This window comes from Mobula hypostoma, chromosome 21 (assembly GCF_963921235.1).
Source record: "Mobula hypostoma chromosome 21, sMobHyp1.1, whole genome shotgun sequence".
Lineage (NCBI taxonomy): Eukaryota > Metazoa > Chordata > Chondrichthyes > Myliobatiformes > Myliobatidae > Mobula > Mobula hypostoma.
Genome location: NC_086117.1, coordinates 2237665 through 2256010, shown reverse-complemented (window position 1 = coordinate 2256010; position 18346 = coordinate 2237665). Strand labels below are relative to the sequence as shown.

The window sequence follows — 18346 nt, the reverse complement described above, 5'->3', positions numbered from 1 at the left end:
CTGCTGCCGTAAAGTTAGCAAATTTCACAACATACGTTGGTGATATTAAACCCATTTCTGATTCTGCAAGGCTGGTTCACTGGTTGATTGGTGAGACTGAGGGTGGGGAAGCTCAGTTGTTGTGTGGACCAGGCCCTTGTGCCCTGGGATTGCCTGTTGCAGCCGCCCGGAGAGGGAGATGCCAGAACTGATGTCCGCGTTGGGTGGGGAGCTGGCCCCTCCTGTTGGCGCTTCCCTGCTCTGTTCACTCAGTGGAAGCCAAGTTGGATTTCGTTCATCTGTGGCTGACCCACTATGGAACTGTTGTGCACTTGTTCTTGCAGAAACGTGGCTCCAGGACAGCATTCTAAGCACAAACTACAGGCCATGACACTCAGGGACTTGGGCTATATGATTCGTATTTTTTTGTGACTGTATGTTTTCGTGCTTTCATAATTATCTGTGCTGTGTGTTGTGTGATTGTTGGTTCTTGGTTCCAGAGGAAGACTGTTTTGTATTTGCTTGTGATTGAACGACAATTAAACTTGATAACCTTCAGAAGAGGAAATATAAGTTAGTTGTTAGAGGCCCATCTGAACCCTAAGAAGCAAAAAGCAGTAGGCAAAGATCAAGCTCACACGGGAAATAGTTTTTCACCTTGTCCTTCAGGCAAGTGTTGGAGTCAAAGCTTCATCAAGCAATAGGGCATGACAGAGGCCTTCTAGCCCACACTTCCTCTGCCCAGCGTCAACCACACTACTCCTACACAAAGCCGTTTTATTCCCTCCACATTCTCATCGATTCCTCCCCAGATTCTATCTCACACCTACGCACTCAAACCAGATTACAGTGGTCAATTCATCAACCAACCCACGCGCTGCTAGGCCATGCAAGGAAACCAGACTGCTCGCCAAAAAACATTTACAGTCACGGGGGGAGCATAAGGCACCATGCAGAGAGAGCTGCAGCTCAGAACAGAGCACTCATGAAAGACATTAACATCACTTTCTTTGGTCAGGTCTCTTTATTGGGAATAAAAGGGTTAACATATGAGGAGTGTTTGGTGTTTGATGGCTCTGGGCCTGTACTCACTGGAGTTCAGAAGAATGAGAGGGATCTCTTTGAAACCTATCGAATATTGAAAGGTCTCGACAGAGTGGATGTGCAGAGGATGTTTCCATTAGTGGGGGAGTCTAGACCAGTGGGCACAGTTTCAGAATAGAGGGACATCTATTTAGAACAACATAAGGAAGAATTTCTTTAGCTAGAGGGTGGTGACCCTGTGGAAATCAATGTCACACACGGCTGTGGAGGTCAAGTCATTGAGCATATTTAAAGCGGAGGTTGATAGGTTCTTGATTAGTCGGGACATCAAAAGTCATGGGGAGAAGGCAAGAGAATGGGATTGAGAGGGATAATTAATCAGCCGTGATGGAATAGTGAAGCAGACTCGATGGGTCTGCCCAGTACAATTCGAGTACTTTTGGGGGGGTGAGGGGCACCTACCTGGGGGAAGCAACAGTGGGGCCGTGCCTCTGGCACTGAGTCTGGCCCTGAGGCTCTGAAGGGTAGGGAACGGAAGAGGATGGCAGCAGTAATAGGGGACTCTATAGTTATGCGGACAGATAGATGATACTGCGGACATGAAAAGGAAACACAGATGGTAGTTTGCTTCCCATGTGCCAAAATCGGTGATATTTGTGAATGTGTCCACAATATCCTGAAAAGGGAGGGTGAGCAGCCAGAGGTCGTGGTACATACTGGCACCAACGACATAGGTAGAAAAACGGAGGAGGTCCTGTGAAAAGAATGCAGGGAGTTAGGAAGGAAGCTGAGAAGCAGGACCACAAGGGTAGTAATCTTGGGATTGCTGCCTGTGCCACGCGACAGTGAGTATCGGAATAGAATGAGGTGGCAGATAAAGGCGTGGCTGAAGAATTGGGGCAGGGGACAGGGATTCAGATTTCTGGGTCATTGGGGCCTCTTCTGGGGTAGGTGAGACCTGTACAAAAGGGACTGGTTGCACTTGAATCCGAGGAGGACCAATATACTTGCAGGCAGATTTACTACAACTGTAGGGAATGGTTTAAACTAATATGGCAGGGCGATGGGAACCAGTATGATAGAGCCGAGGAGGAGCCAGCAGGTAACATGAATGTGAGGAAGGATAAGCCAATGACTGGGTACAAATGCAGACAGAGCAAACAGTTAAATTATACCACAGAGGTAAAATTCAAAAGGATAAGAAATGCAGGACTGAAGGTTCTGTATTTAAATGTGTGTGGCATTCAGTATAAGGTAGACGAACTTGCGGAGACATTAGAGATCGGTCGGTATGACATTGTGGGCATCACTGAGTCGTGGCTGAAAGAAGACCATAGTTGGAAGTTTAACATTAAAGGATATACTTTGTATCAAAAGGACAGGCAGGAAGGCACAGGCCTTCAGTGTGTGGCTCTGTTGGTAAGAGATGGAATTACATCTTTAGAAAGAGGTGACATAGGGTCAGAGAATGGTAAATTTTTGGGAGTGGAGTTAAGAAACTGCAAAAGTAAAAACACAACATGATGGGAATCATATATAGGCCTCCAAATATTAACCAAGACATGGGGTTGAGATTGCAAAGGGAGCTGGAAAAGGCATGTAATAAGGTTAATGACATAATTGTAATGGGGGACTTCAATATGCAGGGGATTGGAAAAATCAGGTTGGTGTCAGATCACAAGAGAGGGAATTTTGCTGAATGCTGACGAGATGGCTTTTTAGAGCAGCTTGTGCTTGAGCCTACTCAGAGAAAGGCTATTTTAGATTGAGTGTTCAGTAATAACCCAGATCTTATTAGGGTGCTTAATGTAAAGGAACACTTAAGAGGTAGTGATCATAATATGATTGAATTCATACTGTAGTTTGAGAGGGAGAAGCATAAGTCACACGTATCACTATTACAATGGAATAAAGGGAATTACAGAGGCATAAGAGAGGAGCTTGCCCAGGTGGATTGGACGAGGATACTGGTGAGGATGATGGTTGAAGTTTCTGGGAATAGTTCACAAGGCGCAGGATAGATATGTCCCATAGAAGAAATTCTCAAATGGTAGGGGTAGGCAACCGTGGCTGACAAGGGAAGTTAAGAACTGCATAAAAGCCAAGGAAAGGGCATACAAGGTAACTAAAGTGAGTGGGAGGTTGGATGACAGGGAAGTTTTTAAAAATCCAACAAAAGGCAACTAAAAAAGCTAGAAGTGTAAAGATGAAATATGAGGACAAACTAGCCAATAATATAAAGCAGGATACTCAAAGTTTTTCAGTTATATAAAGAGTAAAAAGTAAGTGAGAGTTGATGTTGGACCACTGGAAAATCATGCTGGTGAAGTAGTAATGGGGGACTAAGAAATGACAGATAAACTTAATGTGTACTTTGCATCAGTCTTCACTGTGGAAGATACTAGCAATATGTCAGAGGTCCGTGAGTGTCAGGGAGTGGAAGTGAGTGCCATTGCTATTACAAAGGAAAAAGTGCTGGGAAAACTCAAAGGTCTTAAAGTGGATAAGTCACTGGACCAGATGGACTACATCCCAGAGTCCTGAGAGAGGTTGCTGAAGAGATAACGAACACATTGGTCATGATCTTTCAAGAATCACTTGATTCTGGCATGGTCCCAGAGGATTGGAAGATTGCAAATGTCACTCCACTCTTTAAGAAAGAAGGAAGGCAAAATAAAAGAAATAATAGGCCATAACAAAGTGTTGGAGTCTATCATTAAGGATGAAGTTTCAGGGTTCTTGGAGACTAATGATAAAATAAATCAAAGTCAGCATGGTTTCTGTGAAGGGAAATCTTGCCTGACAAATCTATTAGAGTTCTTTGAGGAAGTAACAAGCAGGGTGGACAAAGGAGAGGCAGTGGATGTCATTTACTTGGATATCCAGAAGGCATTGGATAAGGTGCCTCACATGAGGCTGCTTAACAAGATGAGTTTGAGTGGGATCCAGGATCAGCCATGATGGAATTGCAGAGCAGATTCAATGGGCTGAATATCCTTTTTCTGCTTCTATGTCTTATGGGCTCATGATCTGATTGTCTAAATGGCAAACAAGGCACATGATTACACAAAACATTCTGTTAAATGGTTGCCTTTGTAAGTGCATAATAAAGTTTATATTCTTCCATATCACAGGGTCCCATTACAAAACATTCAGTCCAGCAGAATCAACCACAAACGTCTAGCCTGGTGACTAAGCGCAGAGGAGGTTTACATGGAGCAGAGGAGGTTTACCAGAATGCTACCTGGATTATAGAGCATGTCTTAAGAGGATGGACCGACCTGTGGTGTAGTGGCATCAGCACGGGACTTCGAGGCAGATGCTCCCAACCTGGACAGCAGCCATATCTGTGAAGGAAAATATGCCAGGCAATCTACTTCCGTATCTTGCCACAAAACCCCAGTGGGCAACAACGCTATCCACGGGGTCTCCATGAGTCGACGACTCGACAGCCCTCAACAACATCAACTTATGAGGATCGGATGAACGAGTTGGGCTTTTCTCTTTGGAGCAAAGGAAGATGAGAGGTGATGTGAGAGGCATAGACCGAGTGGCCAGCCAGAGATTTTTCCCAGGGCAGAAATGGCTGATACAAGGTGTGATAATTTTAAGGAGAATGGAGGGAAGTATAGAGGACATCAGAGGTAAGTTTCTTTACACAGACAGTGGTGGGTGCAGGGAACCAAAGGGGATAACTTCCCTCAACTTCACTTGCCCCATCACTGAACTGTTCTCACAACGTATGGACTAACTTTCAAGGACTCTTCACCTCACGTTCTTGATATTTATTGCCTATTTATTAATTGTTATTATGATTATATTTTTCATATTTGCACAGTCTGTTGTCTTTTGTATGTTGGTTGTTTGTCCACCCTGTTGGGTGTGGTCTTTCATTGATTCTATTATGGCTCTGGAATGTACTGTGAATGCCCACAAGAAAATGAATCTCGGGGTTGCATATGGTGTCGTATGTGTACTTTGATAATAAATTTACTCTGAACTTTGAACTGTTAGAGGCATTCCAGAGATTGTTAGATGGAGGGTAGAAACACGAAGATCTATATAAGGGAAGGGTTAGATTGATCTTAGAGTAGGTAAAGGGTGAGTACAATATTGTGGGATGAAGGGCCTATATGTGCTGTCATGTTCTGTGTTCCGTGTTCTAACTGCTTGCTTGTTGTTGGGGCTAAACAACTCCTGGTCAGCATAAAGTTCCTTTTAGCTGTACAGTTACAACCTGAACAATCTGGTCTAGGTTTTCCTTTCGAATTGACATTCCCTCACATCAGCCCAAAGCTTTTCTATGGTTTCCACGGGTACTGAGGAAGAAAGAGGAATTCAAAGAGAAACACACACAAAATGCTTCGGGAATGCACCAGGTCAGGCAGCACCTATGGAAATGAATAAACAATTGATGTTTCAGGCCGAGATTCTTCTTCAGGGCTGGAAGGGAAGGAGGAGAAGCTGGCAGGTGATAGGTGAGACCAGGTGAGGGAGGGGGGATGAAGTGACAAGTTGGAAGTGAGAGGTGTAAGAGGTAAAGATCTGAAGAAGGTAACAAGACAAGTTGCATTTTCTCTATTAGCAGTCTAATATCACCCCAATAATTGTTGGGTCTCGCCCTACTGACATTTGCTAACAGTCCCTGCTGGTATCCATACAGTGTTGACAGCATCGGCAGCTGAAGAAGACAGGCCGTATCTCGGGTAATGATGAGTTTGAGTACAGAGAGGAAATTAAGAACCTGGTGGCATGGTGCGAAGACAATAACCTATCCCTCAACGTCAGCAAGATGAAGGAATTGGTTGTTGACTTCAGAAGGAGTAGCGGACCGCACGACCCCATTTACATCGGTGGTGCGCAAGTGGAACAGGTCAAAAGCTTTAAGTTCCTCAGGGTCAATATCACAAATGACCTGACTTGGTCCAACCAAGCAGAGTTCACTGCCAAGAAGGCCGACCAGCGCCTTTACTTCCTGAGAAAACTAAAGAAATTTGGCCTGTCCCCTAAAACACTCACTAATTTTTATAGATGCACTGTAGAAAGCATTCTTCTAGGGTGCATCACAACCTGGTATGGAAGTTGTCCTGTCCAAGACCGGAAGAAGCTGCAGAAGATCGTGAACACAGCACAGCATATCACACAAACCAATCTTCCATCTGTGGATTCACTTTACACCACACACTGTCGGAGCAGTGCTGCCAAGATAATCAAGGACACGACCCACCCAGCCAACACACTTTTCATCCCTTTTCCCTCCGGGAGAAGGTTCAGGAGCTTGAAGACTCGTACGGCCAGATTTGGGAACAGCTTCTTTCCAACTGTGATAAGGCTGCTGAACGGATCCTGACCCGGATCTGGGCCGTACCCTCCAAATATCCGGACCTGCCTCTCAGTTTTTTTGCACTACCTTACTTCCCATTTTTCTATTTTCTATTTATGATTTATAATTTAAATTTTTAATATGTACTATCGATTTGTAATCCAGGGAGCGGGAAGCGCAGAATCAAATATCGCTGTGATGATTGTACATCCTAGTATCAATTGTTCGACGACAATAAAGTATAAAGTAAAGTGGAAGCAGTAATGAGCTGTGTTCCAGCCACACTGGTTGCGAAGGTTATTGACTGCACCACTGTACATCGCAGCAGCGAGCGATGGTGAGAACAAGCCTGTCACTCCATCTAGTGCCTGTTACAGGGACTCAGTCTTCCCTGCTGAGATTGAACATCAGTTTAATGCGAGCAGGTGGAACTGCATGTGCAGGGATCTTGTCCAAACTGGCAAGAGTAATTCTCCTGTCCTCAGTCTTCAGGCCAGAGCCACCAACCCGAGCGTCTTTCCGGAGCAGAACCAGACAATCCACAGGTCTGACCCTAAAAAGTGTGCATATTTTTATTTTGTTTCCTATTTTTGCACAGAAACAGGCATTTCAGACAATCTAGTCCATGCTGAAGTATTAATTTGCCTAGTCCCATCGACCTGCACCAGGACCACAGACCTCCATAGCCCTCCCATCCACGTACTTATCCTAACTTCACTAAGATGTTGCAATTGAACCCACATTCACCTCCTTCCCTGGCAGCTCGTTCCACACTTTCACTGCCCTCGAGTGAAGAAGTTGCCCCTTATGTGCCCCTTAAATATTTCACTTTTCACCCTTGACCCATCACCTCCACTTATTTTAATTAACTGATTTGTGTATTTATCTACCTATTTATTTATTTTAATTAATGTTATGTCTCAGTACTGCAAAACAACAAATTTAGTGATATTTATTCAGACACAGCACGGTAACAGGCCCTTCAGCCCAATAAGCCCGTGCGGCCCAATGACACCCATGTGACCAATTAACCGACCCACCGGTACACCTTTGGACTGTGGGAGGAATCGCACACGGTCACAGAGAGAAGGTATAAACTCCATAAAGACTGCAGCAGGAATTGAACCCGGTCCGCTGGTGCTGTAATAATATTATGCTAACCGTTATGCTACGCTACCATGCTGTCCCAGATGAGATATACAAGGCAATAATAACAAACCTGGTTCTGATCCTGAGATTTTTTCTGTCATGAAGAGAACTTACTTCCTTTCATGAACTAATCCATCAGTAAAGACCCCCATCACCCAGGACGTACCCTCGTCCCATTGCTTCCATCAAGGAGTTACAGGAGGCTGAAGGTACACTCAACATTTCAGGAACAGCTCCTTCACCTCTGCCATCAGATTTCTGAATGGACAATTAACCTATGAACTCTACCCCACTATTTTTTCTCTTTTTGCACTACTTATCTAACTTTTTAAATATTATATATACACACACACTTCTTACTGAAATTTACCATAATAATGTTTTTAATGTATTACAAAGTACTGCTGCCCCACAACAACAAATGCCAGTGATATTAAACCTGATTCTTATTTGCCTGTGTGTTCTTGCTGTGTGATCCTTTGCTGCTGAAACCTTTACCTGTGGTATGATTACTGCTCAACTCAATCAGTTTTACCCTCCATAAACAGCTCATCTAAACCTCTACCACCGAGATCCTGGTTACTTGTGCCAGTCAGAATAAAAGGTAAAGATAACAACGTGTAGGGAAAACAACATACATCAAAGTTGCTGGTGAACGCAGCAGGCCAAGCAGCATCTATAGGAAGAGGCGCAGTCGACGTTTCAGAAGACGAAGTCGACAAAGTCCTGACAAAGGGTCTCGGCCTGAAACATCAACTGCGCCTCTTCCTATAGATGCTGCTTGGCCTGCTGCGTTCACCAGCAACTTTGATGTATGTTGCTTGAATTTCCAGCATCTGCAGAATTCCTGTTGTTTGCGTTTAAAGTGTAGGGAACTGTGGTTTTCAGGGGATCCGGAGGCTCTGTTTAAGATAAAAAGGAGGTACATAGCAGGTTTACCAGGTAGGAACAAATGAGGTGCTTGTGGAGTATAAGAAATGCAAGAGAATGCTTAAGAAAGGAATCAGGAAGACTAAAAGAAGACATGAAATTGCTCTAGCAGACAAGGTGAAGAAGAATCCTAAGGGATTCTACAGGCATGTTAGGAACAAAAGGATTACTAGGGACAGAATTGGTCCTCTGAAACACCAGAACAGTAATCCATGTGTGGAGCCAAAGCAGATGGGGGAGACCCTGAGTGCAATCTTTGCATCTGTGTGTACTCAGGAGACAGATACAGAGTTTATAGAAGTGGCATTAACTTCATGGACCCTGTGCAGATTACAAAGGAGGAGGTGCTTGCTACCCTGAGGTACATCAGGGTGGATAAATCTCCAAGCCCTGACAAGGTGTTCCCTAGGATCCGATGGGAGGCAAGTACAGAAATTGTCAGGGCCCCAAGAGAGATATTTAAAATATCCTTAGCGACAGGTGAGGTACCAGAGGACTGGAGGATAACCAATGTTGTTCCACTGTTTAAAAAAGGCTCTAAACAGAAACCAGGAAATTATAGGCCAGTGAGTCTGACTTCGGTTGTGGGAAAGTTATTGGAAGGTATTCTAAGGGGCCAGATAAACATACACTGATTAAGGATAATTGGCATGGCTTTGTGCATGGAAGGTCATGTCTAAACAATCTTATATAGTTTTTTGAGGAAGTTACCAAGAAAGTTGATGAAGGCAAGGCAAAGAATATTGTCTACATGGACCTTAGTAAGGCATCTGACAAGGTCCCGTGTGGGAGGCTGGTCAAGAAGGTTCATTTGCTTGACATTTAGAATGAGGCTGTAAATTGGATTTGACATTGGTTTTGTGAGAGAAGCCTGTTGTTTGTCATCTATATCAATGATCTGGATGATAATGTGGTTAACTGGATCAGCAAATTTTACAGATGACACCAAGATTGAGGGGTGTAGTGGACAACAAGGAAGGCTATCATGGCTTGCAGAGGGATCTTCATCAGTTGGAGAAACGGGCTGAAAAATGGCAGATAAATTTAATGCAGACCAGTACAAGGTTTTGCACTCAGTGGGACCAACACAGTGAACAGTAAGGCACTGAGGAGTGTGGTAGAACAAAGGGATCTGGGAATACAGGTCCATAATTCATTGAAAGTGGCGTCACAGGTAGATAGGATCGTAAAGAAAGTTTTTGGTACGTTGGCCTTCATAAATCAATGTATTGAGTACAGGAGATAGGATGTTATGTTGAAGTTATACAAGACATTGGTGAGGCCCAATCTGGAGTATTGTGTGCAGTTTTGGTCACCTACCTACAGGGCAGATGTAAACAAGGTTGAAAGAAAAAAAATTTGCAAGGATGTTGTCAGGTCTGGAGGATCTGAGTTATAAGGAAAGATTGAATAGGTTAGGACTGTATTCTTTAAAACATAGAAGACTGAGAGGAGATTTGACAGAGATATACAAAATTATGAGGGGTAAAGATAGGGTAAATGCAAGCAGGCTTTTTCCACTGAGGTTGGGTGGGACTACAACCAGAGGTCATGGGTTAAGGGTGAAAGGTGAGAAGTTCAACCTTCACTCAGAGGGTCATGAGAGTGAGGAATGAGCTGCCAGCATAAGTGGTCTATGCGAGATCAATTTCAACATTTCAGAGATAGGTACATGGATGGTAGGGATATGGAGAGCTATGGTCCCAGTGCAGGTTGATGGGAGTAGGCAGTTTAGATGGTTTCAGTATGGACTAGATGGGCCAAATGGACTGTTTCTAAGCTGTACTTCTCCATGACTCTGTGGCTCAGATCTTAGAAATTTACGTAGAACCTTCGTCTGAGTTTGCTCAAGCCTATTCTCGCTGAAGCCTCTTGAATCAATGCCTGACCACTCTAATACTGTGCACTCCAACAATGGCCACGCCACTCACACCTTGCTTCTTTCTAATGGCCTTTGCTGAGTGCCTAAGAAATCTTTATGACTACAGCCCAATGAAGAGTTCTGAAAAGCCCTCAGCTCTTTTTAAACCTTGCGGCGCATCAGCCAATCAAGCGACTGGTCTTATGGTCTTATTTACCAGGGTAAGAAATCGAGTTTTACTGTTTAGAGGCTTTAGTTTAATGTGGTTTCAGAATTTCAGAAATGAAGAAAAAAATAGATCCAATACTCGCCTTCTCCAATTCAAGTAGTGACTTCACTCCAAAACTCATACATCCCAGTAGCTCACTGCATCTGTAAGAGTTAAATAAATCTTATCAATTTACATCAGATGTCAAAGTTCAAAGTAAGTTTACTATCAAAGTACTTATATGTCACCATATGCAGCCCTGACAGCCAGTGGTGGTGTGGCATTCACACCAGACTTTCAGATGTGGTCCTGGGTTCAAGTCCAGCCAGCTCCTTGCATGCTTTCTCTGCATCAGGAGCGAGTGTTGAGCTAGAAACTCGGCCTCATAAAAAAAAACGCTAAAGAAACGACAAGGTTGTCACCTGATGTGCCACAAGGCGAACTGAAAGGTCTTGAGGTGGATAAGTCACCTGGACCAGATGAACCTGAGTCCTGAGAGAGGTTGCTGAAGAGATAACGGATGCATTGGTCATGATCTTTCAAGATCACTTCATTCTGGCATGGTTCCGGAGGACTGGAAGATTGCAAATGTCACTCCGTTCTTTAAGTAGGGAGGAAGGCAAAAGAAAGGAAATTATAGGCACCCTAATCTCAGTGGTTGGGAAAGTGTTGGACTCCATTCTTAATTGGTTTTGGAGTACTTGGAGACTATTGATAAAGTAAGTCAAAGTCAGCTTGGTTTCTGTAAAGTGAAATAGAACAAAGAACATAGAAACATAGAAAACCTACAACATAATACAGGACCTTTGGCCCACAAAGCTGTGCCGAACATGTCCTTACCTTAGAACTACCTAGGCTTACCCATAGCCCTCTATTTTTCTGAGCTTCATATACCTATCCAGGAGTCTCTTAAAAGACCCTATGGTATCCGCCTCCACCATTGTCACTGGCAGCCCATTCCACACACTCACCACTATCTGCGTGAAAGACTTACCCCTGACATCTCCTCTGTACCTTCTTCCAAGCACTTAAAACTGTGCCCTCTCATGTTAGCCATTTCAGACCTGGGAAAAAGCCTCTGACTATCCACATGATAAATGCCTCTCATCATCTTATACACCGCTATCAGGTCACCTCTCATCCTCCGTCACTCCAAGGAAAAAAAGGCTGAGTTCACTCAACCTATTCTTGGAAGACATCCTCCCCAGTCCAGGCAACATCCTTGTAAATCTCCTCTGCACCCTTTCTATGGCTTCCATATTCTTCCTGTAGTGAGGTGACCAGAACTGAGCACAGTACTCCAAGTGGGGTCTGACCAGGGTCCTATATAGCTGCAACATTACCTCTCGGCTCCTAAATTCAATTCCACAATTGATGAAGGACAATACACCATATGCCTTCTTAACCACAGAGTCAACCTACACAGCAGCTTTGAGTGTCCTATGGACTCAGACCCCAGGATCCCTCTGATCCTCTACACAGCCAAGAGTCTTACCATTAATGCTATATTCTGCCATCATAGTTGACCTACCAAAATGAACCACCTCACACTTATCTGGGTTGAATTCCATCTGCCACTTCTCAGCCCAGTTTTGCAGCCTATCGACGTCCTGCTGTAACCTCTGACAGCCCTCCACACTATCCACAACACCTCCAACCTTTGTGTCATCAGCAAAATAACTAACCCAACCCTTCACTTCCTCATCCAGATCATTTATAAAAATCACGAAGAATAGGGGTCCCAAAACAATTCCCTGAGACACACCACTGGTCACTGGCCTCCATGCAGAATATGACCCATCTACAACCACTCTTTGCCTTCTTGTGGGCAAGCCAGCTCTGGATCCACAAAGCAATGTCCCCTTGGATCCCATGCCTCCTTATTTTCTCAATAAGCCTTGCATGGTGTACCTTATCAAATGTCTTGCTGAAATCCATATACACTACATCTACTACTCTACCTTCATCAATGTGTTTAGTCACATCCTCAAAAAATTCAATCCGGCTTGTAAGGCACGATCTGCCTTTCACAAAGCCATGCTGACTATTCCTAATCAATTTGTGTTAATAAATCCTGCCTCACAGGATCTTCTCATCAAGTTATCAACCACTGAAGTAAGACTCACTGGTCTATAATTTCCTGAGCTATCTCTACTCCCTTTCTTGAATAATGGAACAGAATCCACAACCTCCAATCCTCTGGAACCTCTCCCATCCTCATTGATGATGCAAAGATCATCGCCAGAGTCTCAGCAATCTCCTCCCTCACCCCTCACAGTAGCCTGGAGTCCTGGTGACTTGTCCAACTTGATGCTTTCCAAAAGCTCCAGCACATCCTCTTAATATCTACATGCTCAAGCCTTTCAGTCCGCTGTAAGTCATCCCTACGATCACCAAGATCCCTTTCCGTAGTGAATACTGAAGCAAAGTACTTATGAAGTAGCTCTGCTATCTCCTCCGGTTCCACACACACTTTTCCACTGTCACACTTGATTGGTCCTATTCTCTCATGTTTTATCCTCTTGCTCTTCACATATTTGTGGAATGCCTTGGAGTTTTCCTTAATCCTGTCTGCCAAGACCTTCTCATGACCCCTTCTGGCTCTCCTAATTTCTTTCTTAAGCTCCTTCCTGCTGGCCTTATAATCTTCTAGATTCCTATCATTACCTAGTTTTTTGAACCTTTCGTAAGCTCTTCTTTTCTTCTTGACTAGATTTACAACAGCTTTTGTACACCACAGTTCCTGTACCCGACCATCCTTTCCTTGTCTCATTGGAATGTACCTATGCAGAACACCACTCAAATATCTCCTGAACATTTGCCACAATTCTTCCATACGTTTCCCTGAGAACATCTGTTCCCAATTTATGCTTCCCAGTTCCTGCCTGACGGCCTCATATTTCTCCTTACTCCAATTAAACGTTTTCCTAACTTGTCTGTTCCTATTCCTCTCCAATGCTATGGTAAAGGAGATAGCATTGAAATCTTGCCTGACAAATCTGTTAGACTTCTTTGAGGAAGTAACAAGCAAGGTGGACAAAGGAGAGGCAGTGAATGTCATTCACTTGGACTTCCAGAAGGCATTTGATAAGGCGCCACACATGAAGCTCCTTATGTTATTAGAGGAAAGAGTCCAGAGGAGGTTCATGAGGATGATTCTGGGAATGAAGGGATTAACATATGAGGAGTGCTTCGCAGCTTTGGGCCTGTACTCACTGGAATTTAGAAGAATGTCGGGGGATCTCAACGAAACCTACCGAATGTTGAAAGGACCAGATAGGGTGGATGTGGAGAGGATGTTTCCTCTGCTGTGGGTATCCAGAACTAGAGGGTACAGCCTCAAAATTGAGGGGAGTCCTTTTAGAACAGAGATTATGAGGGATGTTTTTAGCCAGAGAGTAGTAAATCTCTGCTATGGACTGGTGTAGGCCAAGTCTGTGGGTGTCTTTAAGACGGAAATTGATAGTTTCCTGATTGGTCAAGGCGAGAAGGCAGGTATACGGGGTTGAGTGGGATCCAGGATTAGCCATGATGGAATAGCAGAGCAAAATTGATGGGTTGAATGGCCTAATTCTGCTCCTAAGTCTTATGGTCTTATGGTCTAAGGCGCGGAGAGGAACAACAATATACAACCCTGAGATTGATTTTCTTGCGGGCATACTCAATGAATACAATAAATCAATGAAAGACTGCACCCAACCAGAGTATCAAAGAAAAGACTAAAAAGAACAATTCAGACAACTGGTGGGCAAAAGAAAAGACTATATGAACAATTTAAGAAATGCCTTCTGAAACTAAAAGAGGTTTAAGTTTTTGAATTCCATTAACTTTACTGAAGAAAGCATTGGACAATCATGCTCCAACTTGTACTGGTTCAATGAGCAATTAAATAGAGAAAATTTGGAATACACTTCCACAAGTTTTTTCGACTTATAGAAAAATGTTTGCAGGAAAGAATCGTGACCTTCCTAAGGCAAGTAGGCTGACTTGTTAGGCCATTCTCAGGTTGGAGGAGCACCACCTCATATTCTTTCTGGGTAGCTTCCAACATGATGGCATGACCATCAATTTCTTCAACTTCTGGTAGTTTTTTCCCACTCCCTCTTCTCTTCCATTCACAATTCTGACTCCCCTCCCTCTCCTCTTTTCCTCACCTGCCCATCACTTTACTCTGTTGCTCATTCCTCTTCCCTTTCTCCCATGGTTCCACTCTCACCTCCTGTCAGATTCCTCCTTCTTCAGCCCTTTACCTTTTCCACCTATCACCTCCCGGCTTCTTACTTCACCGCGTCCCCCCCCCCCGCCACGCACCTACCCTCCCCCTCACCAGATCTCACCAATCATCTACTAGCTTGCACTCAGGCCCTCCCCCACCTTCAGGATGAAGGATCTCAGCAAGAAATGTCGACGGTGCTCTTCTCCACAGATGCTGCCTGGCCTGCTGAGTTCCTCCAGCATTTTGTGTGTGTTGCTTGGGGGATGTTAGCGGTAGATTTATTTCAGAGAGAGTGGTGGGTGCGTAGAACACCTGCCAGGGGTGGTGGTAGAGGCAGATACATTGGCGATATTTAAGAGACTCTTCGATTGGCATGTGGATGATAGAAATAATGGAAGGCTATGTGGAAGAGAAGGGTTAGATTGATCTTAGCGTAGGCTAAAAGGTCAGCACAACATCGTGGGCTGAAGGGCCTGTACTGAGCTGTCGTGTTCGATGTTGTATGTTGGTTTAGGAGACTTACAACTACATTCCCGCTGAAGCATTTGGCAGATCACATACTGAACTTTGACAGATAAATTAGTGCAATGCTTGAATATCAGAGAAAAGGTAGTACATTTGTAATATAACAGAAAAATATTTTAAACAGTCCTACCTTGAATTTTTGTCTCGGTTCCAAACTGTAACAAGAAGTCTCTTTTGTTCATCTGACTCCTGCAAGGGACTACAGAAATAAAAATATTTAAAAACTTGATTTTGACGTTATAAGATACTCATTCAGAAGGTCACAATTACAAGTACCAGTTCAGGGGTCTGAGCACATAACACAGACTGATACTTTGATAAAGTATAGAGTTTAGTGTCAAAGCCGAAACCTTTTGGGTGTTTTTATTGAACGGAAGACTCTTTCTGCTTAACTTGATCTAGAGTGTCAAACAAGTACCGGTAACTGTCTTCACATTATTCCCCACCATGAAGACATTTTCAAAGGGTGATGACTCAAAAAGACAGCATCCATCATTAATGACCCCCATCACCCTGGGCATGCCCTCTTCTCATTGCTACCGTCAGGGAGGAGGTGCAGGAGCCTGAAGACACACACTCAATGTTTCAGTAACAGCTTGCCCTCCACCACCAGATTTCTGAAAGGACAATGAACCAAACCATGAACACTACCTCACTATTTTTGCTCTCTCTTTGCATTTCTTATTTAATTTTTTGTGTATACACTCCTGTGCCTATGAAGTGGCCACTGAGAGTACGTTTGTGATTTTCTGCTGCTGTAGCCCAACCAATTCAAGGTTCAATGTTTTGTGCGTTCAGAGATGCTCTTCCACACACGACCGTTGTAACGTGTGGTTATTTGAGTTACTGTCACCTTCCTGTCAGCTTGAACCAGTCTGGCCATTCTCCTCTGACCTCTCTCATTAACAAGGCACTCTTGCCCACAGAGCTGCCGGTCACTGGACGTTTTTCTTCATTTTTTGCACCATTCTTTGTAAACCCTAGAGACTGTTGTACATAAAAATCCTAGCAGGCCAACAGATTCTGAGATACTCAAACCACCCTGTCTGGCACCAACGATCGTTCCATGGTCAAAATCACTTAGATCACATTTCTTCCTCATTCTGATGTTTGGTCTGAACATCAAATGAATATTTTGACCTTGTCTGCATGCTTTTATGCATTGAGTTGCTGTCACATAATTGGCTGATTTGATATTTGATTTAATGAGGTGTGAAGGTGTACCAGATAACGTGGCCTCTGAGTGCATATTTCTGACTGTAAACTTTATGTCTTGCACTGTAACGCTGCTGCAAGGCAAATTTCACAGCATACCTCAGTGATAATAAACCGGATTCTGATTCTAATACCTTTCGATCAGCACCACAAAGGCTTTTACATTACTGCTAACAGGACAGAGGTGCGCAAATTACATGTGTAACGTCAGCACTTCAAAACAATGACCGCTGGGAAACACTTCAGAACTCCCAGTGGCCACACATTTTAATTCCACATCCCATTCCCATTCTGACATGTCTATCCACGGCCTCCTCTACTGTAAAGATGAAGCTACACTCAGGTTGGAGGAACAACACCTTATATTCAGTCTGGGTAGCCTCCAACCTGATGGCATGAACATCAACTTCTCTAACTTCCGCTAATACCCCACCTCCCCCTCGTACCCCATCTGTTACTTATTTTTATACACACATTCTTTCTCTCACTCTCCTTGTTCTCCCTCTGTCCCTCTGAATATACCCCTTGCCCATCCTCTGGGTTCCCCCCCCCCGTCTTTCTCCCTGGGCCTCCTGTCCCATGATCCTCTCGTATCCCTTTTGCCAATCACCTGTCCAGCTCTTGGCTCCATCCCTCCCCCTCCTGTCTTCTCCTATCATTTTGGATCTCCCCCTCCCCCTCCAACTTTCAAATCCCTTACTCACTCTTCCTTCAGTTAGTCCTGACGAAGGGTCTCGGCCTGAAACGTCGACTGCACCTCTTCCTAGAGATGCTGCTTGGCCTGCTGCGTTCACCAGCAACTTTGATGTATGTTGCTTGAACATCCACGGAATGTGAAAGGTGCAACATAAATGCACCTTGTGTCGGACGAAACTGAGCTGATAATGAATGGTACGGAAGCTAAAAGACAAGGGATTGTAAAAGCCAGTGCGGTCTTCCCCGCCACTCCCCACCCCATTTGTAACATCTACCAGGAGTGGTGAGGATCCCTATCACCTATCCCAGAATTTCTTTGACCCTCTACCCTCAGGAAGGAGGTACAGGAGCATCAAGAACAGTCTTGCCAGACTGGGTAACAGCTTCTTCCCTCAGACTGTCACCACTGAGGTCTCGTCACAGGGATTGTGAGCTGTTTACCTGTGCTTCACCCTACATGCACTTTGATATATTTTATTAACTTATTTATGGTAATATTTTGTTTTATGTGTTGTGTGTGACATATGTTGTATCGGTGTACCGTGGTCCGGAAGGACACTGTTTGGTTTGGTTGTATATTTGTAGAGTCAGATGACAATGAACTTGAACTTAATGGAATATCTTATTCTGTAACAACCCCGACAGAGCTAAAGAATGCCGAAGGTGCAAGACTGAATTGCTGAGCTTTGCTCTGTTAACTGAGGTCATTGGCACTCGGGTCTGGAGACAGAGGACAAAACAAATAGGGCTGCATAGAACATAACAACACGGTACGGATCCTCCAACCCATAATGTGCCAAACTTTTAACCTTTGCTGAGATCAACTTAACCCTTCCCTCCTACAAAGCCTTCCATTTTTCTTTCATCCATGTACCTACCTAAGATTTCTTAAAATATCTACCTCGACAACGTGCCCACCGGCACATCCTGCGCACTCACCACTCTCTGTGCAAAGAGGTTACGAAGCTGATCTGTAAAAGCTGCTGGAAAACTTCAAATCAGAATCAAGATTATTATCGAAAATGCTGGAGGAACTCAGCAGGTCAGACAGCATCTACAGATGAGAGACTTCATCGGGACTGGAGAAAGAGGCAAAAGCCAGAATAAGGAAGTGGGGAGAGGGGAAGGAGTACAAGCTGTTACTTGGTCTCACCTGTCACCTGCCTGCTTGTCCTCCTTTCCCCTCCCTCCACTTTGTTA

The 18346-nt window shown here is 44.1% G+C and overlaps 1 protein-coding gene across 6 annotated transcripts in view; it reads right to left on the bottom strand.

Moving 5' to 3' along the window:
* rgs3a (regulator of G protein signaling 3a) overlaps positions 1-18346 on the bottom strand; it is a 283964-nt gene that overhangs the window by 224860 nt on the left and 40758 nt on the right. For 5 of the 6 annotated variants that reach the window (XM_063073265.1, XM_063073271.1, XM_063073270.1 and 2 more), the window contains 2 exons: positions 15366-15434; positions 10598-10658 (listed from right to left, as the gene is read on the bottom strand). In XM_063073265.1, coding sequence (XP_062929335.1) covers positions 10598-10658; positions 15366-15434 — 130 coding nt within the window. Of the gene's footprint in view, positions 1-4304; positions 4814-10597; positions 10659-15365; positions 15435-18346 lie in introns of those variants that run through there. The other variant, XM_063073268.1, reaches the window with a different exon arrangement.